This window comes from Coregonus clupeaformis, chromosome 13 (genome assembly GCF_020615455.1).
Source record: "Coregonus clupeaformis isolate EN_2021a chromosome 13, ASM2061545v1, whole genome shotgun sequence".
Classification (NCBI taxonomy): Eukaryota; Metazoa; Chordata; class Actinopteri; order Salmoniformes; family Salmonidae; genus Coregonus; species Coregonus clupeaformis.
This window is the reverse complement of record NC_059204.1, coordinates 9,703,175-9,729,993: the sequence shown is the minus strand read 5'-3', so window position 1 is coordinate 9,729,993 and position 26,819 is coordinate 9,703,175. Positions and strand designations below refer to the sequence as shown.

General features: G+C 43.2%; 1 protein-coding gene across 1 annotated transcript; it reads right to left on the bottom strand.

The window, feature by feature from the left end:
• Positions 1-369: 369 nt before the first annotated feature.
• LOC121579188 (CREB3 regulatory factor) lies at positions 370-26,819 on the bottom strand (the record flags this gene model as incomplete). Its single annotated transcript, XM_045224229.1, is given in 11 exon segments — positions 370-680; positions 1,046-1,240; positions 1,752-1,965; positions 1,968-2,489; positions 2,491-2,613; positions 2,615-2,992; positions 5,317-5,442; positions 6,849-7,038; positions 18,655-19,642; positions 20,187-20,339; positions 26,633-26,819. Coding segments are annotated over 8 exon segments (1,878 nt in total), but the record flags the coding sequence as incomplete, so codon positions are not given.

Below are 26,819 nucleotides of genomic sequence, written 5' to 3'. Positions count from 1 at the left end.
GCAGTAGTGATAGTAGTAGCAGTAGTGATAGTAGTAGCAGTAGTGATAGTAGTAGCAGTAGTGATAGTAGTAGTAGTAGTGATAGTAGTAGCATTAGTGATAGTAGTAGTAGTGATAGTAGTAGTAGCATTAGTACATTTAAATTTTAGTCATTTAGCAGACACGCTTATCCAGAGCGACTTACAGTTTTTAGTGAGTGCATACATTTTTCATTCGTAGTAGCATTAGTGATAGTATTAGTAGTAGTAGTGATAGTAGAAGTAGTGATAGTAGTAGTAAGTGATAGTAGTAGTAGCATTAGTAGTAACATTAGTGATAGTAGTAATAGTAGTGATAGTAGTGAAAGTAGTAGTAGTGATAGTAGTGATAGTAGTAGTAGTGATAGTAGTAGTGGCGTGTATCAAAGTTAACTGTAACAAAGCAGAAAGAGAAGGTTCTGGAGAGCGAGAATTGAAAATATTTTAAAGGTTTCAAGGTGAGTATCCAGTACCTAGAGGCCAGTTTGTTCTTCTCCTTGCGGGAGCGTGGGCGGGCTGTGAGGGGCAGCTCACTGACCGGGGTCAGATCACTGATCACTTTGTTGAGCTTACGTAGCTCGTTCCCGATCTGCAGCAGCTTCCGAGGGTTAGGGGTCAAGTCCTCCACGTCCGTCCGCCGAGACTTCTTCAGAGTGTACTTCCCTGTTCACACAGCCGATCACCGAGCCAGTTAACCACTGAGACATGTCCCTTTGTCAGCAGGGACATTCAAATCCATTTGAGATAGAAATGTGTCTATTCAAAACCCATAAATGTACACTATGAATAATGGAACAGCAATGTTACATTTATAACCTACATACAGGGTGGAATATACTGTAAGATGTCATCTACTGTAATTGATGAACTATGAAGAGTGTGGCTTCCATCAAGTGCATCTGTAAAAGCGGGAATTCATACTTGCTCACATGATTGTGGTTCAATAGATAGTTTGTGGTGTGTGCTTGTACATGTGACCACTGACCAGATGAGCGTGTGTGTTTTATGAGAGATAAAGCTTGTCTCACCATGGTGTGGGCCGTTCCTCTGGTACATGTTGCTGGGCAGGGTCTCTCTGTCCCACTCAGAGGGCTTGAGCAAGCGTTCCTGCTTGGAGGGGGTGAGCTGCTCGCTGTACTCCCAGAAGTAGCGGCGCTTGCCCCTCTTCCTGGAGATCCCTGCCGTCAGCCCCTTCACGTCCTCCACCGCGTCATTGTCACATCCTGATCACAACAGGCAGGCCAGGGACAGGGAGGAAGGAGAAAGAGAGAGAGAATATTAGCAAGGGAGATAAGGGTGAGGGTAAAGAGATGAAGATGAGAGGAAGAGAGATTAAGAAAGAGAGAGAGATGAAAAAGGAGAGAGATGAAGATATGGAGAGAGTGATGATGAGAAAAGGGCAGAGGGTCAGTCGATCAGAGAGCCTTCCACTTATAAAACAGCTTAAATAAACCCCTTGACCCTGATGATTATACTGTCCAATCTCACCCACCCAAAGCACAAACATGACCCCATTCTCAAGATCCCTTTATAATCCAGAATGCTGACTCACTGGTCCACAATGGGCCAGGCCAAGTTCACCAATCACACATTTCCTTTCCGAGTGACTCTTCAGCTACAAAGAGATTCCTAACTAGAACTCTGTGAATTTTCTATACAGGGAGCTGACATTTGTAATAAACTGCCGGACTCATTCAGGGCCAATGTGGGTGTCAAAAAAAGGTGAATGTCTACCTGATATATGGCTACCTGGCTCGGAGAAGGCGTCGCTCATGTCCTCATCTTTATCCTCCTCATAATCATCGTCCTCCTCCTCATCTTCCTCATCATCGTTCTCAGAGAGCTCATGCTCGCTGCCAAAACCCTCATCATGATCTTCATCCAGATCTTCATCCAGCTCCACCCCCTCAGCATCTTCTTCGTCCTCCCCCACCTCCTCCTCTTCCTCCTCCTCCTCTTCCTCCTCCTCTTCCTCCATCTCAGTGAGGGCTTTCCGGCCAGCCTGGCTCGGGTTAGGAACAAGGAGTAGTTGTGCTCCTCTTCCTTCTTCTTGTCAGAGACTGGGTCACTCCCACTGGCAGTCAGCAGGGTCTCGCTGGCACCAGCCCCAGCTACAGGGTAGTGGAGTATGGGGGGCACAGCTCCAGACGTGCCCACTGAGGCAGGTGGCATCTCCCGGCGAGGCAGCTCTACTGTCTTCTCATAGGCCAGGGTGCTGGCGGAGGCGGAGGCAGAGGCTGCAGTAGCAGGAGCAGCCACGGGGGCAGCACAGCCAGACGTGGTGGCCAGCTCAGGGGGCTTGCTGCTGTACGTGAAGTGGTTTTCAGCCTCAACCTGATGGGAGGGCATGTCGACTAGGGGCCGGTGGGGCATGCTGACGCGAACCTTTGCCTTGCGCACGTAGTCATTGCAGTGGTAGCCCAGGGTGGCCATCTTGCTGGTCCCCTGGGCCTTGGACATTGTCTCTGTGCTGGGACGGGACAGGCCAGGTGGCCTTCTGGGAACCCTTGGCAAAGTCGCCCAGGGGGTTCCTGACCAGGTTGGAGCAGGAAGAGGAGGGCCCGGGGCGGGCGGCTGTTTTCTTGCTCAGGGGAGAGTGGGTGGAGGGAGGTGTGCTGCTTCTGGCCCCCTATCAGCAGATCAGGGTGGTAGAGCGTGTCGCACACAGGGGGCTGTGAGTCCTCGCTGTTGAGCTGGGCCAGGGTGGGGGTCCGGCCAATCACCTCCTCGTCCTGGTAGGGGCTGGAGAAGTCATCCAGGCCTGCCTCCTTGGTGCCCCAGATGTCACAGCTGGTGAAACGGGTGTACTTGGTCAGGTCCTCCCAGTACGTATCCCACTGCTCAAAGTTAGAGCTGTAGGCCGGATCGCTGTCCACCAGCTCCATGAGGTGCTCCCCACACTCCATCATCTCCTTGCAGTCCCCCACCGTGAAGTGATCAACTCTAGGACTTTGGCGACCAGTCATATCTCTGTCCTGGGGAGGAAAGGAAAGTACAGAGATGAAAATAGTGCATAGAATTGACATTATTGCCCTATCCTTTGATAGATGTGTGATAAGGATAAGTATGCAACCATCTTCAAACAACAATATTTTGTGTAAATAAAGAGGTTACATTTTTTATTGTATTGTCATAACGTGTTGTGTTCTTTACTACACCACCTGTCCTGCCTCTCTGTATGTGTATTTATCAGGGATCAACATTAGCTGTTGCCAAGGCAGCAGCTACTCTTCCTGGGGTCCAAACAACATTAAGGCACTTACATCACACATAAAACAAAAGATAAAAACAGTACATCACATAACATTATTACACCACTACATATCTACAATACAAAATGTATAATACCACCATTCAACAATATTACAATGTGTGCGTATGCATGTGTCTGTACCTGTGTGTGTGTGTGTGTCTCTTCACAGTTCCCACTGTTCCATAAGGTGTATTTTTATCTTTTTTATCTGATTCTACTGCTTGCATCAGTTACCTGATGTGGAATAGAGTTCTTTGTAGTCAAGTATTTTACAATTATTTCACTCCACCCGCTAAATAATAAATGTGATTTCATTTCGATGTAGTACTGTGCGCCTCCCATAGTCTGTTCTTGACTTGGGGATTGTGAAGAGACCTCTGGTGGCATGTCTTGTGTGGTATGCATGAGTGTCCGAGCTGTGTGCCAGTAGTTTAAAAAACAGACAGCTCGGTGCATTCAACATGTCAATACTTCTCACAAAAACAAGTAGTGATGAAGTCAATCTCTCCTCCACTTCGAGCAATGAGAGATTGACATGCATATTATTAATGTTAGCTCTTTGTGTACATCCAAGGGCCAGCCGTGCTGCCCTGTTCTGAGTCCCTCTTTGTGGCACCTGACCACACGACTGAACAGTAGTCCAGGAGAGACAAAACTAGGGCCTGTAGGCCCTGCCTTGTTGATAGTGTTGCAGAGCAGCGCTTTATTATGGACAGACTTCTCCCCCATTTTAGCTACTGTTGTATCAACATGTTTTGACCATGACAGTTTACAATCCAGGGTTACTACAAGCAGTTTAGTCACCTCAACTTGCTCAATTTCCACATTACTTATTACAATATTTTGTTGAGGTTTAGGGTTTAGTGAATGATTTGTCCCAAATACAATGGTTTTAGTTTTTATTTAAATATTTTGGACTCATTTATTCCTTGCCACCCGTTCTGAAACTAACTGCATCGCTGTTAGGTGTTGCAGTCATTTCAGTCGCTGTAGTAGCTGACGTGTATAGTGTTGAGTCATCTGCATACATAGACACACTGGCTTTACTCAAGGCCAGTGGCATGTCATTAGTAAAGATTGAAAAAAAGTAAGGGGCCTAGACAGCTGCCTTGGGGAATTCCTGATTCTACCTGGATTCTGTTGGAGAGGCTTCCATTAAAGAACACCCTCTGTGTTCTGTTAGACAGGTAACTCTTTATCCACAATATAGCAGGGGTTGTAAAGCCATACACGTTTCTCCAGCAGCAGACTATGATCGATAATGTCAAAAGCCACACTGAAGTCTAACAAAACCGCCCCCACAATCTTTTTATCATAAATTTCTCTCAGCCAATCAGTAATTTGTGTAAGTGCTGTGCTTGTTGAGTGTCCTTCCCTATAAGCATGCTGAAAGTCTGTTGTCAATTTGTTTACTGTAAAATAGAATTGCCTCTGGTCAAACACAATTATTTCCGAAAGTTTACTAAGGGTTGGTAACAGGCTGATTGGTCGATTATTTGAGCCAATAAAGGGGGCTTTACTATTCTTGGGTAGCGGAATGACTTTTGCTTCCCTCCAGGCCTGAGGGCACACACTTTCTAGTAGGCTTAGATTGAAGATATGGCAAATAGCAGTGGCAATATTGTCCGCTATTATCCTTTTCCATCCCAGTTGTCAGACCCCGGTGGCTTGTCATTGTTGATAGACAACAATAAATTTGTTCACCTCTTCCACACTCACTTTACGGAATTCAAAATGACAACGCTCGTCTCTAATCATTTGGTCAGTTATACATGGATGTGTAAGTTTGGCGTTTGTTGCTGGCATGTAATGCCTAAATTTGCTAATCTTGCCAATGAAAAAATCATTAAAGTTGTTGCCAATATCAGTTGGTTTTGTGATGAATGAGCCATCTGATTCAATGAATGATGGAGCAGAGTTTGCCTTTTCGCCCAAAATGTCATTTAAGGTGCTCCAGAGCTTTTTACTATCATTCTTTATATAATTATTTCTATCATCTGTAAGCTGTGATCCTGCCAGAGGCTCCTCTGCACGGAGAACACTTACCAGTTCGTACATGAAGTCTGGGTCTGTGCTACTCGCCAACAGGTCCGTGCTGGTCAGCGACTGATCAGCAAAAGTATAATTTTGAAAGAAATCCCCAAAGGGAAGATCCATTCCACTGATGCCGGGCTAAGGGGAAATAAACATTCCAAACTATTCAACCTGTTGCAATTCCTGTTGTCCTGTTACAATACTCTGACCAACATGTTTAAATACTGCTTTTCCATTTCAGAGTGAACAGAGATAATTATACTGAACAAAAATAAAAACGCAACATGTAAAGTGTTTGTCCATCGTTTCATGAGCTGAAATAAAATATCCCAAAAATGTTCCATATGCACAAAAGCTTATTTCTCTCAAATTCTCTGTACAAATTTGTTTACATCCCTGTTAGTGAGCATTTCTCCTTTGGCATATCAAGAAGCTGATTAAACAGCATGATCCTTACAGACACAGGCCACTCTAAAATGTGCAGTTTTGTCACACAACACAATGCCACAGATGTCTCAAATTGAGGGAGCATGCAATTGGCATGCTGACTGCAGGAATGTCCACCTGAGCTGTTGCCAGGATATTGAATGTTCATTTCCCTACCATAAGTCGCCTCCAACATCATTTTAGAGAATTTGGCAGTACGTCCAACTGGCCTCACGACTGCAGACCACGTGTAACCACACCAGCCCAGGACCTCAACATCCAGCTTCTTCACCTGCAGGATAATCTGAGGGGGGAGGGCAGGGGTGCTGAGGAGTATTTCTGTCTGTAATAAAGCCCTTTTGTGGGGAAAAACTCATTCTGATTGGCTGGTCCTGGCTCCTCAGTGGGTGGGCCTATGCCCTCCCAGGCCCACCCTAATCCATAGATTTGGGCCTAATGAATTTATTTAAATTGACTGATTTCCTTGAACTGTAACGCAGTAAACATTTTGAAATTGTTGCGTTTATATTTTTGTTCAGTATAGTTGTAGTAAAGAGGCAATCTGTTTTGAGGCTACACAGTGTTTGTTTACAATCGTAAAACAAGCTTATATATTTTGGGTTCTGATGGGGTACGACAGTTAAACTAAGGTCATGAGGCATTATAAGTTATATTCTTTAAGAATCAATGGGTATATATATATATAATTCACTTAAAAGTTTTTAAAAAATGGATGAACCAACCGCAGATTGCCCCTTTAACATTTAGTTAAGCATGGAGAGTAACAGTGAACAAACAACATTTGTGGGGTTGGGTCAACCAGGATAAAAGGGGGAATGTTCCCATGGACATGGGAAATCGCCATAGGCTGTCTGTCCACTGACAGCTATATCAAATAATTGTATAACTAACCGGCTCATTGCTCCATCTGTGGCTATATCGTCCACAGAGTAATTGCAGAACAACTAGACTGAGGTTTGTCAGTTTTAGCCTACAGACTGTACATTAACAGTCCAGCAACCTAGTTGTTTTCACTTCAGAAGTTGGTCAATTGCAAGATTATGGAGAGACAAGTGGCTAAAGCTGGACCATTTCTAAAGAACCCTCCCTTCCATTACCTGAGGCATCGCCGAGCACCGATCGCTGTTCCTTATTGTGAATTCTTCCTCCACCTTGTGTCCCAGTCGTCTTTGGATGATGTCAACCGACAGTAGAAAAATCTATGAGTTAATTAACAAAAAGAGTCTTCTTTATTGTGGAAAACTCTGTGAACTCATGGAAGTCTAGTTCTCTTCTGATGCCTGGTGTCTGGAGAGAGATGAGAACACAGGGGGAATAGAAGGGTTAAATTAGTAAGATATTACATATATATTTTCCTACTTCACCAACTACGATCTTATCCGCCTCAAATATATAATACTGTCACTTAGCCTGCAAGCTGAGATTATGTGCAGATCGTCAAACACTGCTTCTGAGAGTGACTGTCAAGACCGGCTGTTCATTTAAATCAGAACACATAGCCTACTTCTATCAACTCTAGTGTGATAGTTATTAACTCATGACTGCGTTGGTGACGCTCAGTGCAAACTGGGGGTCTTCCATGTTTGTAAAAAAGACATAGTCGAAGCCGAGCAAAGTTGCAGACATTGTCCGGTTGCAGCATTTCAGATCCAGAAAATACACTGCAGGCAGCAGATTAGTTTGATGCGAGACAGAATGAGCGTTGAATAAACACTGGGTGTAGGCTATTTTTAAATGACTCTAGCTAGCTACCATTCCCCACTGCCAACTAAGAGTCACAAAGAGAGGGAGCAGAGTCGCTGGACCTCGTTTGCATAACAAATCATGAAAAATATGCTGGGGAGGGGGAGGGCACTGTGCTGGCCAGCTGTGACACAGAGCAAAACAACCCTGCTCCTCTAGTGGCGGATGACATTTCCTCCTGGTGTGCCAACTCAGTCAAATGAGCTTCTTATCACCCGTCTGCTTTTCACACAGCAGCTTTTGCCCGCAGAGGAAAAACACCAACAGAAAAACACCACCTCTTCCTCTCTCTGCCTGCCACAGCATCACACACACACACACACACACACAGCAGAGCAGTAGGACTGGCTGAAACTAGTTACGCATGCCAAGTCGGCGTTACCGGTTACGCATGCCAAGTCGGCGTTACCGGTTACGCATGCCAAGTCGGCGTTACCGGTTACGCATGCCAAGTCGGCGTTACCGGTTACGCATGCCAAGTCGGCGTTACCGGTTACGCATGCCAAGTCGGTGTTACCGGTTACGCATGCCAAGTCGGCGTTACCGGTTACGCATGCCAAGTCGGCTTTACCGGATACGCATACCAAGTCGGCGTTACCGGTTACGCATACCAAGTCGGCGTTACCGGTTACGCATACCAAGTCGGCGTTACCGGATTAGCATACCAAGTCGGCGTTACCGGATTAGCATAACAAGTCGGCGTTACCGGATACGCATACCAAGTCGGCGTTACCGGATACCAAGTCGGCATTGCCGGTTACACATACCAAGTCAGTGTTACTGGTTACACATAGCTCACTTTAGGAGCGAGATGTGTTGACGAGTCTTAAAATTCCATGCAAAGGAAAAGTTATGTGCTGTGAGTGAGGTCCTGGTCCTGAAAATACACCCACCTGTTAGAGCCACTCAGATGAAGGAGATTGTGTTTTGGGAGGCACTGTGGGGAAGCCCTTGCTGCAATGTGCTGATGCCATGCGAAACTGCCATGCCAGCCTGGCTACTGCACTCTGCCATTTTAATATCTTTGTCCCCCTAAACACACTGCGTGATGCCTACAGCAACAGTTTCTAAAATGCACGCTACAGAGTAGGTCTATCTCTTATGCCACTCACTTCCTAGTCAGATTTCTCTGATGATAGGTTTCTGTTGATGGTAGAATAAGGAGATGAAAGGAAGGCAGAAATAATAGCAGAATTCAGACATAAACAACTGTGTGCCACACACCCGGTATTGACAGCATTGTAGTCCATCTAGATTAGGGTAGGCTACATGTCTTAGCCTTGTTGGCGCATTAATGAATATTTTGAAATTGGATATCACGACTAAAGCATAATGGGCTCTTCAGTATGCTACGCGGACAGGTTAAGTCAGTTTACCATGGGTACTAACATTATATGGGTCTCAATCAATTATTTATATATACACACTAGATGACTGAAAGGGAGCGCAGTTCTGAAGCCACCGCGCATCCATTTTACTACTCCCCCACCATTATAAAAAAGATTTTGGAAGCTATAGAAATGCATGTATTAATGTCTACATTCGTTTTTGCCACATTTATTATATCACAGACACCTTACTGCATCCTTTTTAACTGTATTACGTGAGCTAAACATACAAATAAAAAATATAGCAAGCCATTTTCCTTATATATATTATTTTATATAATTTTTTGAGTACTAATGTAACTGTCCCCACTACAATCCCAAAAAAAGGAAATGCATGTGACTTTGTCCTTGAAACATTTCATTGAAATACTGTATCATTCCATTCATTCCTATAGAGGACTGCTTCTGAGTACCACCAATATGGCCGACCAGTGGCTTCAAATCCGCTCATTGGCCAATAAATAGCATCAGCAATCTAGATTTTATATACATCATTGGTCACAATGGATGCCACAAGCTGCTCCTGACGGACATTGAACTTCACTATGCATTAGCTGGCTTCAAAAGGTCTCAACACAATTGGAAAGGCATTAAGCCACAGGCCTTAAGAAAAATGAGCCCCCTTCACAATCTGATTATGTGGGAAAGAACGACAGATACAAGGGACAGTCATACTCATGTACCAACTTCAAGGTGGGAGGGTCTCACACAAGCACACAAACAACATTTAGGCTAAAACAGCCAGCAAATTACAATTTAAAAGGGGGGGGGGCACGCTTTCTGTGTAAACTTAAACCAGATATAATGGACCTACATATTTTTGACAAAAATGGAAAGGGGGATACCTAGTCAGTTGTTCAACTGAAATGTGTCTTCTGCATTTAACCCAACCCCTATGATCCCTGACAACAATGAGTACGGTTACATGCACACAATAATATGATTATTGTGAATAGTCATTCATATAATAGTTCGATTTAAACCTTTACATGCATTGCAAGAAGAATGATTTCCCTAATAATCCTGTTTACATGGACATGAACATGAAATCAGGCTACCTGATGGGACTTTGTGAAAAAAATTCTAAGACGCATACTTTCAGTTTTTCCGAACTCACTTCACTCGCCCAAAAGAAAGCAGCTTGCGCTGGTCATGTGCTGATCAAACACACCACTAGAACTCTGATGAAGGCATTTGTTTACATGTCCTAATAATTAGAAAGATTGCTCAGAAAAACAGGTGTTTTAATCAGCATATGCTTACTTCGATTATGACCTCAAGCTGATTAAGATAAGCAGAGTAAGGTGTTTACATGACTAATGCCATAACCAGCCTACTGCCATAATCAGTTTAATATCGAATGATTAGTGTGCACGTAAACATACTCAAAGTTTCATTGCATGTTTTCTTACCGGTATCCAGTAATATGAAACCACATAGAACAACCAACAAGACTACCTAGAGTCCTACGCCATGTTGCAAACTTCCTTCACATTCTCTACTTAATAGCCATTCGGCACTTAATTTGTATAACCGACATGTCACAGGATTTATTTTACTGTAGAGCAGACACAGGCTGTTCTCAGTTCTGTGACCTCGATGTGAAACATGGTCATGCTCTGTGGCTTTGGTTGTCAACAGGAAGAACCGATCACGACAGGCTATAGGGATATTTATTAGTCAGCTCATTTATAAATGCAGCATATTGATATTAGGGCTGGGAATTGACATGGACCTCACGATACGATCATGATACTTAGGTGCCGATATGATGTATTGTAATTCTAACATGATTCTATAGGCTTCGTATTGCATTTTGATACTGCGATTCTTCCAAACATATTGCTCACTGTATGTTTGCTGCAGAGGGACAAGAGAGAGCCATGAGAAAATGGTAATAAAAGCGCTGAAAACATGTTGGCTCAACGTTTTTTTTTTTTATGGAGACCAAGATATAAGGAGAAATACCAGCGTTTTTAGCGCAGATACTGCCAACTGGCGCTAGCTAACGTTAACAACCTAGCCAAAAAAAATATAAATATACACTACCAGTCAAAAGTTTGGACACACCTACTCATTCAAGGGTTTTTCTTTATTTCTACATTGTAGAATAATAGTGAAGACATCAAAACTATGAAATAACACATATGTAATCATGTAGAAACCAAAAAAGTGTTAAACAAATCAAGATATATTTTATATTTGAGATTCTTCAAATAGCCACACTTTGCCTTGATGACAGCTTTGCACACTCTTGGCATTCTCTCAACCAGCTTCACCTAGAATGCTTTTCCAACAATCTTGAAGGAGTTCTCATATATGCTGAGCACTTGTTGGCTGCTTTTCCTTCACTCCGCGGTCCGACTCATCCCAAACCATCTCAATTTGGTTGAGGTCGGGGGATTATGGAGGCCAGGTCATCTGATGCGGCACTCCATCACTCACCTTGGTAAAATAGCCCTTACACAGCCTGGAGGTGTGTTGGGTCATTGTCCTGTTGAAAAACAAATGATAGTCCCACTAAGCCCAAACCAGATGGGATGGCATATCGCTGCAGAATGCTGTGGTAGTCATGCTGGTTAAGTGTGCATTGAATTCTAAATAAATCACAGACAATGTCACCAACAAAGCACCCCCACACCATCACACCTCCTCCTCCATGCTTCACGGTGGGAACTACACATGCGGAGATCATCCGTTCACCTACTCGGCGTCTCACAAAGAAACGGAAGTTGGAACCAAAAATCTCACATTTGGACTCATCAGACAAAAGGACAGCTTTCCAGTGGTCTAATGTCCATTGCTCGTGTTTCTTGGCCCAAGCAAGTATTTTCTTCTTATTGGTGTCCTTTAGTAGTGGTTTCTTTGCAGCAATTCGACGATGAAGGCTTGATTCACACAGTCTCCTCTGAACAGTTGATGTTGAGATGTGTCTGTTACTTGAACTCTGTGAAGCATTTATTTGGGCTGCAATTTCTGAGGCTGGTAACTAATGAACTTATCCTCTGCAGCAGAGGTAACTCTGGGTCTTCCTTTCCTGTGGCGGTCCTCATGAGCCAGTTTCGTCATAGCGCTTGATGGTTGTTGTGACTACACTTGAAGAAACGTTCAAAGTTCTTGACATTTTCCAGATTTTCTGACCTTCATGTCTTAAAAGTAATGATGGACTGTCGATTCTCTTTGCTTATTTGAGCTATTCTTGCCATAATATGGACTTTTAACAAATAGGGCTATCTTCTGTATACCACCCCTACCATGTCACAACACAACTGATTGGCTCAAACGCATTAAGAAGGAAAGAAATTCCACAAATTAACTTTTAAGAAGGCACACCTGTTAATTTAAATGCATTCCAGGTGACTACCTCATGAAGCTGGTTGAGAGAATGCCAAGAGTGTGCAAAGCTGTCATCAAGGCAAAGGGTGGCTATTTGAAGTGTCTCAAATATAAAGTATATTTTCATTTCTTTAATACTTTTTGGGTTACTACATGATCCCATTTGTGTTGTTTCATAGTTTTGATGTCTTCACTATTATTCTACAATGTAGAAAATAGTAAAAATAAAGAAAAACCCTTGAATGAGTAGGTGTTCTAAAACTTGACCGGTAGTGTACAGTGAGGGAAAAAAGTATTGATCCCCTGCTGATTTTGTACGTTTGTCCACTGTCAAAGACATGATCAGTCTATAATTTTAATGGTAGGTTTATTTGTACAGTGAGAGACAGAATAACAACAAAAAAATCCAACAAAAACGCATGTCAAAAATATTATAAATTGATTTGCATTTTAATTAGGGAAATTAGTATTTGACCCCTCTGCAAAACGTGACTTAGTACTTGGTGGCAAAACCCTTGTTGGCAATCACAGAGGTCAGACGTTTCTTGTAGTTGGCCACCAGGTTTTTTTTTTTTTAATTGTCATTTAGCAGACGCTCTTATCCAGAGCGACTTACAGGAGCAATTAGGGTTAAGTGCCTTGCTCAAGGGCACATCAACAGATTTTTCACCTAGTCGGCTCGGGGATTAGAACCAGCGACCTTTCGGTTACTGGCACAACGCTCTTAACCACTGAGCTACCTGCCACCCCTCTCAGGAGGGATTTTGTCCCACTCCTCTTTGCACATCTTCTCCAAGTCATTAAGGTTTCGAGGCTGACGTTTGGCAACTCGAACCTTCAGCTCCCTCCACAGATTTTCTATGGGATTAAGGTCTGGAGACAGGCTAGGCCCCTCCAGGACCCTAATGTGCTTCTTCTTGAGCCACTCCTTTGTTGCCTTGGCCGTGTGTTTTGGGTTATTGTCATGCTGGAATACCCATCCACGACCCATTTTCAATGCCCTGGCTGAGGGAAGGAGGTTCTCACCCAAGATTTGACGGTACATGGCCCCATCCATCGTCCCTTTGATGCGGTGAAGTTGTCCTGTCCCCTTAGCAGAAAAACACCCCCAAAGCATAATGTTTCCACCTCCATGTTTGACGGTGGGGATGGTGTTCTTGGGGTCATAGGCAGCATTCCTCCTCCTCCAAACACGGGGAGTTGAGTTGATGCCAAAGAGCTCGATTTTGGTCTCATCTGACCACAACACTTTCACCCAGTTCTCTTCTGAATCATTCAGATGTTCACTGGCAAACTTCAGACGGGCCTGTATATGTGCTTTCTTGAGCAGGGGGACCTTGCTGGCGCTGCAGGATTTCAGTCCTTCACAGCGTAGTGTGTTACCAATTGTTTTCTTGGTGACTATGGTCCCAGCTGCCTTGAGATCATTGACAAGATCCTCCCATGTAGTTCTGGGCTGATTCCTCACCGTTCTCATGATCATTGCAACTCCACGAGGTGAGATCTTGCATGGAGCCCCAGGCCGAGGGAGATTGACAGTTATTTTGTGTTTCTTCCATTTGCGAATAATCGCACCAACTGTTGTCACCTTCTCACCAAGCTGCTTGGCGATGGTCTTGTAGCCCATTCCAGCCTTGTGTAGGTCTACAATCTTGTCCCTGACATCCTTGGAGAGCTCTTTGGTATTGGCCATGGTGGAGAGTTTGGAATCTGATTGATTGATTGCTTCTGTGGACAGGTGTCTTTTATACAGGTAACAAGCTGAGATTAGGAGCACTCCCTTTAAGAGTGTGCTCCTAATCTCAGCTCGTTACCTGTATAAAAGACACCTGGGAGCCAGAAATCTTACTGATTGAGGGGGGGTCAAATACTTACTTCCCTCATTAAAATGCAAATCAATTTATAACATTTTTGACATGCGTTTTTCTGGATTTTTTTGTTGTTATTCTGTCTCTCACTGTTCAAATAAACCTACCATTAAAATTATAGACTGATCATTTCTTTGTCAGTGGGCAAACGTACAAAATCAGCAGGGGATCAAATACTTTTTTCCCCTCACTGTATATATACAGTTGAATCGGAAGTTTACATACACTTAGGTTGGAGTTATTAAAACTTGTTTTTCAACCACTCCACAAGTTTCTTGTTAACAAACTATAGTTTTGGCAAGTTGGTTAGGACATCTACTTTGTGCATGACAAGTAATTTTTCCAACAATTGTTTACAGACAGATTATTTCACTTATAATTCACTGTATCACAATTCCAGTGGGTCAGAAGTTTACATACACTATGTTGACTGTGCCTTTAAACAGCTTGGAAAATTCCAGAAAATGATGTCATGGCTTTAGAAGCTTCTGATAGGCTAATTGACATAATTTGAGTCAATTGGAGGTGTACCTGCGGATGTATTTCAAGGCCTACCTTCAAACTCAGTGCCTCTTTGCTTGACATCATGGGAAAATCAAAAGAAATCAGCCAAGACCTACTTCATCCTTGGGAGCAATTGCTAACGCCAGAAGATACCACATTCATCTGTACAAACAATAGTACGCAAGTATAAACACCATGGGACCACGCAGCCGTCATACCGCTCAGGAAGGAGACAAGTTCTGTCTCCTAAAGATGAACTTACATTGGTGCGAAAAGTGCAAATCAATCCCAGAACAGCAGCAAAGGAACTTGTGAAGATGCTGGAGGAAACAGGTACAAAAATATCTATATCCACAGTAAAACGAGTCCTATATCGACATAACCTGAAAGGCCGCTCAGCAAGGAAGAAGCCACTGCTCGAAAACCGCCATAAAAAAGCCAGACTACGGTTTGCAACTGCACATGGGTACAAAGATGAGAAATACTTTTTGGAGAAATGTCCTCTGGTCTGATGAAACAAAAATATAACTGTTTGGCCATAATGACCATCGTTATGTTTGGAGGAGAAAGGGGGTCGCTTGCAAGCTGAAGAACACCATCCCAACCGTGAAGCACGGGGGTGGCAGCATCATGCTGTGGGGGTGCTTTGCTGCAGGAGGGACTGGTGTACTTCACAAAATAGATCGCATCATGAGGAAGGAAAATTATGTGGATATATTGAAGCAACATCTCAAGACATCAGTCAGGAAGTTAAAGCTTGGTCGCAAATGGGTCTTCCAAATGGACAATGACCCCAAGCATACTTCCAAAGTTGTGGCAAAATCGCTTTAGGACAACAAAGTCAAGGTATTGGAATTGCCATCACAAAGCCCTGACCTCAATCCTATTTGTGGGCAGAACTGAAAAAGTGTGTGCGAGCAAGGAGGCCTACAAACCTGACTCAGTTATACCAGCTCTGTCAGGAGGAATGGGCCAAAATTCACCCAACTTATTGTGGGAAGCTTGTGGAAGGCTACCCGAAACGTTTGACCCAAGTTAAACAATTGAAAGGCAATGCTACCAAATACTAAATGAGTGTATGTAAACTTCTGACCCACTTGGAATGTGATGAATTAAGTAAAAGCTTAAATAAATCACTCTCTACTATTATTCTGACATTTCACATTCTTAAAATAAAGTGGTGATCCTAACTGACCTAAGACAGGGAATTTTTACTAGGATTAAATGTCAGGAATTGTGAAAAACTGAGTTTAAATGTATTTGGCTAAGGTGTAAACTTCCGACTTCAACTGTATATCTTCAACGATAATATTGTGATACTTTACTTTATCAACTGTTACCCCATCACTAATTGATATGATTTAAAAATATATATATATAATAATAATTGGTACAAGGCCAGCATAGATGTATTCTAGAAACACAGTGTCCTATCCTGTGCCCCTTTTGCAGTGCATAAAAACATACATCACTAGCACTGCATATGTCCAGGTTTCATATTATTTTGCTAATATTTAAGGTAGTATCCTACAGAAAAAGCTCTGCCTCCATGCTGAACTGAATCCTTGCCACGTGTGTTGGCTTTATAATATAATTACAACAGAGAGAAATTAATCTCAAGTGTGATAGGCCGATTTGGTAGTGGTAGCAGGAATCATTTGTTGTCATCTCCATTCGCCATTGGCTAATTACACACGGAAATAGCTTCGTCCTTTGCCACTACAATAGAAAAGTAGGCTATAAACATGGCAAGATGAGTCATGCAAATTTATACTCCCGGGCAAATTCTATCCACATCATGCAAGCATATTTATAGGTGTAGGGCCAATACCAACACAAACCAGGAAGCAAATGCAGTACCAGCAACCTTCTAATAATTAACTGACTATGCCTGAGAGACAGGACATTTCTCTGTATTAACTTCAAGGGTTGTTTCCCATTAAAGGTTCAGTGTACATGTAGATAGACTAGATGTTTTAAATTGCATTGATTTCATCTGCAAGGCTGGCACAACATTTGAGATACTGTACTACGAATATACAAAATGGACTGCTTCAGGATTATTGTTGAATTTCTGTAACAAGGCTATTTAGTTCCGTTTTGTTATTTTATCTCAGTTATTACCATGTTATTATTATCACATAGTTAACCAATACACGGAGGCAGACACCTTTCTGTCACGTACTCTGGTCTGAAAGATATCCTCCTGGTCTAACCACCACAGCTGGTAATGACAACTTTGCTTTGAGGACATGTTGGGCAAAGAGTAAAGTCAAGAATGTGTGTGGTATTCTCAGCATGCAGCACACTCTACGTCAAATTTGCAACACTGGCCACCCCTAAGTTTACAGGGGCAAATTGATCATGTAGGCAGAATTACAGCAGAAAAATTGGCTAAAAGTCTTAAGAACTATCAACCTATAAAGTACACTGAACAAAAATATAAACGCAACATGTAAAGTGTTGGTCCAATGTTTCATGAGCTGAAATAAAATATGTACTGAAGAGTATTTCTGTCTGTAATAAAGCCCTTTTGTGGGGAAAAACTCCTTCTGAGTGGGTGGGCCTGGCTGCCCATTGGGTTGGCCTATGCCTTCCCAGGCCCACCCATGGCTGCACCCCTACCCAGTCATGTGAAATCCATAGAATAGGGCCTAATCAATTTACTGATTTCCTTATATGAACTGTAACTCAGTAAAATCTTTGTTGCGTTTATATTTTTGTTCAGTATAGATATAGGACGCGATTAGATCCCCTGTAGCTCAGTTGGTAGAGCATGGCGCTTGCAACGCGAGGGTTGTGGGTTCGTTTCCCACGGGGGGGCAGTATGAAAATGTATGCACTCACTAACTGTAAGTCACTCTGGATAAGAGCGTCTGCTAAATTGACTAAAATGTAAATGTGAATTAAATGTCTAGTGTTACACGAGGATGAACTAACGTTAGCGCTACACAGCATAACACCTCTGCAAAATCTGACTTTCGGAGAGGCCTATGGCCAAATGTATATATTGGTGTACAGGATTGTAGTGAGCAATCTAAAAAAACAACAACTACAATCGCTAATCAACAGAATTAATATAGTTTTTGAGGCGGACTCAACATGGAGCCCAACACAAACAAGTACAACGTCAAACTAACTTACTACTATCGGGCCAACACCCACGTAATCCTACAGCCCTATTGGTCAAAACGCAGTTATAGCCCGCCTCCAGATATGCACGAATGATCGGCTTTGCTGTCAATCTCAGGAGATTTCACAGTAGGTTGAGACAGAAAACAACAAACAATTTAAAGGCTTGTTTTTGTGGCCTAAATAGCTAACTAAATACATGCAAAATTACCCCTTGACAGGCCGAATTCGCAAAGGAGATCATTTTACTGAGGTGTACGTAATCCTCTTAACATAACTTATTGAGAAAACACGCATATATAGTCAATATTATAAACACACGACGTGGATCTCGGTGACACTGAACAAAAGTAAGCATTGAAAACCGTCCCGACTAGCTGACGCCCATTCCCCGAAATGACCATTTGTCAACAAACTCGGTCAAATGTTGTCTTTATACTCTGCTCAGTTTACCTAGAATGTTCTAGATCTTTTTCTCGAGCTCTGTATCAGCATGGTGGGGGTGGGGGGCGTGTACCCTGAGAGGATGTTGACGTGTGTAGATTTTAGTTGACCCAAAAATAATTAATGGTGTAATATCTGGTTTCAACACCCACATGATCAAAAAGATCACAAAATGTTAATCTTAAAAACAATAATTTCGTAAAAAATAAAAAATAAAGCTATTGAAACGAGTTACAATGTGCCTGCACATATCTACAGTAGTCTTGATCAAACAAAAAAAGGTTTGTCAAATAGGTAAGCCGTTTTAGTTCAGTAGGATTTAACGCGAAAATAGCTCAATCTTGTTCCCTACCAACCAGCTACATTATGGCCTCCGTCCCGCCCCTCTCACGGCAGCACGATACAACTAGCTCACCAAGAGGTAACAAGCATACGAATAAACATTATCCACAAAGTTTGGCAAATGGTTTTAAAATCGTTCAACTCACCTTTAGAAACCCCATATGAAAGTTTTGTGTCGTGTTTCGCTTCGTGTTTATTCCTATCTGAGCAATAACAAAGCCATTTCAATGGAGTCCACGCTACCTTTCTCTTGCGTTTGTTTTGTTTTTCTTCTTCCTGACAGGTTCCTGGAAAGCGCGTGACTACCTAGTCACGTGGTCCTTCACGGACCAATCGCAGTGAAGCTTTAGGATTGACCCAAAACTTTGCAAGTAAATTACGGTATCCTACAGCAACATTGCACACACTTCAGATGCTATAATACGGTTATCCAGACATTTATATTATATGGAAGTAATATAAATACTTCAATAATGACAATTATATTTTTCCAAAGGCCCTAGGTTACACTTACTTGGTGCAAGCATGAAACTCAAGTCCTTAGAGTTTACAAATAAAATACTGTACATTATAAATACCATCTTTGAATAGATCTGCCATAATACTATATGTTATGTACTGTGATTTGACATTGTTACTATGTTGGGAAAAATCAGTCATGATAAGATAAACATGGAACATACAGACTAGGTTAACTCATTTAGTTGTCATTACTGCCTGTACAGGACTTGCTTGGGCACATTTTGTCCCCAAAAATGTACAGTACAAAAACAAAATTACGAATTTTGAGGCATCTACAAATATTCATTGTAACAGACAAGTTGGTAAGATGAATAGACAACACAACATGAGTTTCGAGAAACACTTAAAGCTGATAGGATGAGCAAGGTCATGTGCATTCAATCATGGCTGAAAATCCTATATCATATATTCAGAGACCATTTAACCCAAAATACTTAGTAACTGTGTGGTTAATAAAATAAATATAAACTAAGCCAAGGATTCCATTGGTGGGAGGGTCTGAGCTCAGGGCCTTGTGGGACAGTCTGGAGGACTTAGATCTGCCTGCGCTCCCGGGCCACATGCCAGACTCTCTCTCGCTTTCGCTCGCTCTCGCTCTCTCTCTCTCTCTCTCTGCAGTAAGAAATAAAACAATCACTTCCACTCAATGACATTTTACATTGGAGTCATTTAGCAGACACTCTTATCCAGAGCGACTTAGTGCATACATTATTTTTTTTATTTTTCATACTGGCCCCCCGTGGGAATCGAACCCACAACCCTGGTGTTGCAAACGCCATGCTCTACCAACTGAGCTACATCCCTGCCGGCCATTCCCTCCCCTACCCTGGGCCAATTGTGCGCCACCCTATGGGTCTCCCGGTCACGGCCGGCTACGACAGAGCCTGGATTCGAACCAGGATCGGGAGTGGCTCTAGTGGCACAGCGATGTGCCTTAGACCACTGTGCCACTCGGGAGATATACGCTTTGTGTATCTCAACCACTCATTTTCAGATTCCTACACAGATATAACTTCACTAGATGCTGCTAAGTGTTTTACAGGCTAGCATGACTTCCATCTTGCAAGCTATTGCAGTATGTTTATTACCATTATCTTAGGTAAACCAAGAGTCAGATATAATGTTCAAAAAAGCTAAATGGACAGGTTTATGATACCTTTGTCCTTGGTCCTCCTAGGCCTTTCTCAGTAATTGAGGGCAGAGTCGTGGGCAGAGTCAGCGCCAGTGGAATTGCAGATACCAAATAGTGTCATTACTCAAAGCAGGTCCAAACAGTGGATTCAGCTGGGAGAGAATGACTATCAACCAGCTGTGGAAGAACAGGGACAAGAAAAACACATTATGATGGCCTTACGAGTCCATTCAATTTGCATATTCATTTTTTATTTATATTTTTTCTTTCACCTTTATTTAACCAGGTAAGCCAGTTGAGAACAAGTTCTCATTTACAACTGCGACCTGGCCAAGATAAAGCAAAGCAGTGAGATAAAAACAACAACACAGAGTTACATATGGGGTAAACAAAACATAAAGTCAAAAATACAACAGAAAATATATATACAGTGTGTGCAAATGTAGCATGTTATGGAGGTAAGGCAATAAATAGGCCATAGTGCAAAATAATTACAATTTAGTATTAACACTGGAATGATAGATGTGCAAGAGATGATGTGCAAATAGAGATACTGGGGTGCAAATGAGCAAAATAGATAACAATATGGGGATGAGGTACTTGGGTGGGCTAATTTCAGATGGGCTGTGTACAGGTGGAAGCCGATTCTAGATTTAACTTTGGATTGGAGATGCTTAATGTGAGTCTGGAGGAGAGTTTACAGTCTAACCAGACACCTAGGTATTTGTAGTTGTCCACATACTCTAGGTCAGACCCGCCGAGAGTAGTGATTCTAGTCGGGTGGGCGGGTGCCAGCAGCGTTCGATTGAAGAGCATGCATTTAGTTTTACTAGTGTTTAAGAGCAGTTGGAGGCTACGGAAGGAGTGTTGTATGGCATTGAAACTCGTTTGGAGGTTTGTTAACACAGTGTCCAATGAAGGGCCAGATGTATACAAAATGGTGTCGTCTGCGTAGAGGTGGATCTGAGAGTCACCAGCAGCAAGAGCGACATCATTGATATACACAGAGAAAAGAGTCGGCCCGAGAATTGAACCCTGTGGCATCCCCATAGAGACTGCCATAGGTCCAGACAACAGGACCTCCGATTTGACACATTGAACTGAGGTGCACCCATGACCAGCTCAGAAACCGGATTGCTTAGCGGAGAAGGTACGGTGGGATTGGAAATGGTCGGTGATCTGTTTGTTAACTTGGCTTTCAAAAACTTTCGAAAGGCAGGGCAGGATGGATATAGGTCTGTAACAGTTTGGATCTAGAGTGTCACCCCCTTTGAAGAGGGGGATGACCATGGCAGCTTTCCAATCTCTGGGGATCTCAGACGTTACGAAAGAGAGGTTGAACAGGCTAGTAATAGGGGTTGCGACAATTTCGGCTGCTAATTTGAGAAAGAAAGGGTCCAGATTGTCTAGCCCATATGATTTGTAGGGGTCCAGATTTTGCAGCCCTTTCAGAACATCAGCTGTCTGAATTTGTGTGAAGGAGAAGTGGGGGGGGCATTGGCAAGTTGCAGCGGAGGGTGCAGAGCTGGTTGCCGGGGTAGTGGTAGCCAGGTGGAAAGCATGGCCAGCCGTAGCAAAATGCTTGTTGAAATTCTCGATTATTGTAGATTTATCGGTGGTGATAGTGTTTCCCAGCCTCAGTGCAGTGGGCAGCTGGGAGGAGGTGCTCTTATTCTCCATGGACTTTACAGTGTCCCAAAACTTTTTGGAGTTAGTGCTACAGGATGCACATTTCTGTTTGAAAAAGCTAGCCTTTGCTTTCCTAACTGCTTGTGTATATTGGTTCCTAACTTCCCTGAAAAGTTGCATATCGCGGGGGCTATTCGATGCTAATGCAGTACGCCACAGGATGTTTTTGTGCTGGTCAAGGGCAGTCAAGTCTGAGGAGAACCAGGGGCTATATCTGTTCTTAGTTCTGAATTTTTTGAATGGGGCATGCTTATTTAAGATTGAGAGGAAAGCACTTTTAAAGAACAACCAGGCATCCTCTACTGACGGAATGAGATCGATATCCATCCAGGATACCTGGGCCAGTTTAATTAGGAAGGCCTGCTCGCTAATGTGTTTTAGGGAGCGTTTGACAGTGATGAGGGGTGGTCGTTTGACCGCGGAGCCGTTACGGACGCTGGCAATAAGGCAGTGATCGCTGAGATCCTGGTTGAAGACAGCGTAGGTGTATTTAGAGGGTAAATTAGTCAGGATGATATCTATGAGGGTGCCCATGTTTACGGATTTAGGGTTGTACCTGGTAGGTTCGTTGATAATTTGTGTGAGATTGAGGGCATCTAGTTTGGATTGTAGGATGGCCGGGGTGTTAAGCATATCCCAGTTTAGGTCACCAAGCAGTACGAACTCTGAGGATAGATGGGGGACAATCAATTCACATATGGTGTCCAGGGTACAGCTGGGGGCTGAGGGGGGTCTGTAGCAAGCGGCAACAGTGAGAGACTTATTTCTGGAAAGGTCGATTTTTAGAAGTAGGAGCTCAAACTGTTTGGGCACAGACCTGGATAGTATGATAGAGCTCTGCAGGCTATCTCTACAGTAGATTGCAACTCCACCCCCTTTGGCAGTTCTATCTAGACTGAAAATGTTGTAGTTGGGGAAGGACATTTCTGAATTTTTGGTGGCCTTCCTAAGCCAGGATTCAGACACTGCTAGAACATCAGGGTTGGCGGAGTGTGCTAACGCAGTGAATAACTCAAACTTGGGGAGGAGGCTTCTGATGTTAACATGCAAAAAACCAAGGCTTTTACGGTTACAGAAGTCACCAGATAGCGCCTGGGGAGATGGAGTGATACTGGGGGCTGCAGGGCCTGGGTTAACCTCTACATCACCAGAGGAACAGAGGAGGACTAGAATAAGGATATGGCTAAAGGCTTTAAGAACTGGTCTTCTAGTGTGTTGGGTACAGAGAATTAAAGGGGCAGATTTCTGGGCATTGTAGAATAGATTCAGGACATTATGTACAGACAAGGATATGGAAGGATATGAGTACAGTGGAGGTAAACCTAAGCGTTGGGTAACAATGAAAGAGATAGCATCACTGGAGGCACCGATTGAGCCAGTCTCTGTGTGTATGGGGGGTGGAACAAAGGAGCTATTTGAGGCAGTTTGAGAGGGATTTGGGGCTCTACAGTGAAATTGTATAATAAGAACTAACTGGAACAGCAATAGGTAAGGCATATTGACATGGGAAAGAGGCATAAAGCAATCACAGGTGTTATTCGAGAGAGCTGGTAATGGCGATGAATGTTTGGGCTGAGGCTAAACAGATAAACAGGACAGGGTACCATGTAAAAGGAACAGTCCAGCAGGCATCAGCTGTGCAGCTGAGTGATCATAAGGTCCAGTGAACAGCAATATTTGAGTCCAAGAGCAGTTCGAATTGGTGCTACAGCACAGGCGAGCAGGAAGCACGGCTGTTGAATTGCATGTGCTAGCGGGCCGGGGCTAGCAGATGGATCTTTGTGGTCGTCGCAATGGGAAGCCTGTTGAAACCACAGACGATTACGTCGGCAGACCAGTCGTGATGGATCGGCGGGGCTCCGTGTCGACACTAGGAGGTCCCATCCGGTTGACAGAGAGGTAGATAGCCGGGAGATGGGCCTGACTCGAGGCTAGCTCAAGGCTGATTAGTCAACAACCACATCCATTTGGTTGCAGCTAGCTAGTTGCGATGATCCGGTGTTAAAGGTCCAGTGATTCAGTGATTCCGGCAGAAAATCTGGTATGTTCTGGGTCGATAACGCGCTGTGCAGACAGTGCAGACTGGCCGATAATAGTCTAGGCTAGAGCTGGCTGGTAGGTAGTGCAGGCCACGTACAATGGTGAAAAACCGCTAACGGTGGCTAATAGCAAGTAGCTAGTTAGCTGGCTACTCCCGTCCGGTAGACAGAGAGGTAGATAGCCGGGATATGGGCCTGGCTCGAGGCTAGCTCAAGGCTAACTGGTGCTTGCTTCAGGGGCAGTGGTGATTAGCCAACAGCAACATCCATTCGGTTGCGGCTAGCTAGTTGTGATCCGGTGTTAAGGTCCAGTGATTCAGTTATTCCGGCAGAAAATCCGATGTCCTGGGTGAAAACCGCTAACGGTGGCTAATAGCAAGTAGCTAGTTAGCTGGCTAGCTAGTTTCAACTGGAGATTCTAGATAAAAGGTCAGTAAATAATAGAATCCGTTCCACATTGAGTGAGGCGGGTTGCAGGAAAGTATATTTAGTAGAAGGATGAAAAGTGTCTGATAGGGAAATATATACGAAAAAGACAACAACAAAAAAAAACAGGCTATTTACACGGACACGCTACAGCAGTGTTCTTCAATTCCGGTCCTGGCCGAAACACTTCTGTTTTTTTATTTCTACCTGGTAGTTAATTGCACTCACCTGGTGTCCCAGGTCTGAATTAGCCCCTGATTCGAAGGAGAGGATGAAAAACAGAGGTGTTTCGGCCCTCCAGGACCGGAATTGAAGAACCCTGGACTACAGAGTACACGACCGCACTGCTACGCCATCTTGGACCATCATTATGCACTCTCCTCATCTGCTTAGAGCACTCTTATCCTCTTTGTGTTGAATTCATCTTTAATTTGACCAAAGCTAGAATGTGGATCGTTTTTAGATCCAATGTTCTAAAAAAGCAATGATGCAACATACTATAACAGTATGTACTGTGGCGTGATCAATGAAATACAGTTTAATGAGAACAAAGAAGGAGTTGTTCAGCAAACCTCTCTCCATCATGAATTCCCAAAATGTTAATGAAGAGACAATGCACTGTGCTTGTTTTGTACATTTGCTTTCAATGTTGTCGCCAGCTACTGTCGTCAGCTGGTTCAATAACACAAAGGCTCAGTAACACACAGGCATAGGCTGCTCCACAAGCTCAATATGTATCAAAGAGTTGCTATGTAAATAGATGCAGCAGACAATCCAAATAACTGTTTGCTGTTTGTTTTGACTGTTTCCTGGATCCACCTGCATGGATCTGACTGTGCTATAATCAGGCCAGTTGTTATATTTGGCAGGGGTGAGAGAGAGCAACTAATAGCCCACTCTCTGGTATTTGTTCTGAAGCACAGACCCCTTTACCTTATCCATTAAACACTGATAACTGACAAGAGTGGTTTCATTAGGCAACATGGTTTGAAGGGAGAATCTGCTTTGGGTTTTGCTTTTTTTTTTTTTTACTTTTAAATTCATGATATATTGCCATTGATTCTTGAAGAATATAACTTATAAATGCCTCATGAGCTTAGTTCAACTTTCTAACCCAGAACCCAAAATATAAGCTTGTTTTCCTCTGTTGTTTGTAAACAATGTAATTGTAAACAAACACTATATAGTCTCAAAACATGATTCAAACCATACTTTTGATATGATGGATGGTCAGCCAGGGCATCATAGCTATGTCTATTAATCTGAGAGTGGTTACATTTCTCCAGCCCCATCCCTCAGCTGACCCCTTTGTAAATTGTTTGAACTGCAGATTGCCCCTTTAAGTGGTGCTATCTGTAAAATGTGAATACAGGCAAAACAGACAAAGTGAACAGAATATTCATAAATACTGCCTTGTTGTGCAAGTTGAACAGACCCCCCAATTAACGACAGTGGATTTGGAACCAAGACATGGCTTATTGAACTCCTTGCAACTTCTCGCAGTTTTTCAGGGTAAAGTTCACCAGTTTGATCCTCGTGTGAATCACACTGTTTTCTCACACACTTGAAATACAAAAGGCTATTATGTTTCTTTCACATTCTTGGCAGAGCTATGGGTACCAATGAATTCACACGATGTCTGGTATTTACAGCCCCCTACCGGTGGAACAATATAGCACTTATGCTTGCCTGTCACTAGGTTTTTATGTATATATTTTTAATATGTTTTACTTTTTACCCCAATTTCGTGATATCCAATTGGTAGTTACAGTCTTGTCCCATCACTGCAACTCCCGTACGGACTGGGGAGAGGCGAAGGTCGAGAGCCATGCGTTCTCCGAAACACGACCCTACCAACCCGCACTGCTTCTTGACCCACTGCTCGCTTAACCCGGAAGCCAGCCGCACCAATGTGTCGCAATGGCTAGCTCAGTGGTCACTAGCCTGACTGACGGGCGACCCACGTGACTACGTAGAGAGCGCAAAACCTCCATACGTGATACTTACAACAAGTAGCAGCAAACTGCAGTCAATACTATCATGGTAATGCTGACCCTGTGAGAAGCAGATATGGCCATTCAGACAGTAATGCAATGGAATAAACATGTTATTTTTCTAAAGATTAAAGCCACACCATCAAAGAGTGGGCCATAACAAAAACGTAATTTGCTTATACATTTCATGAACTTTTTGTGATATAATATCGATATTATACAATAGAATCCGACAGTCAAGATTATTTTTCATTCTCATCTCTTTCACATTTCCTCCTGCACAGTAGAAAATGAATTCTGCCCCGCTATACTAAATGCTCACCTTCTGTTTGGTCCCTTCGGAATAAACCATGGTATCACCCCTCCAACAAATCCCCAAAACAGTGTAAATATAACCATAGGAATGGCAAAAGCCATGTTGCGTCTTATGATGTGTTTGTTGATTTAAGAATGTTGTTTTAAAACCCGTTTACTGTCTAATGCCTCCTACATTAGACTCAATTCACGAG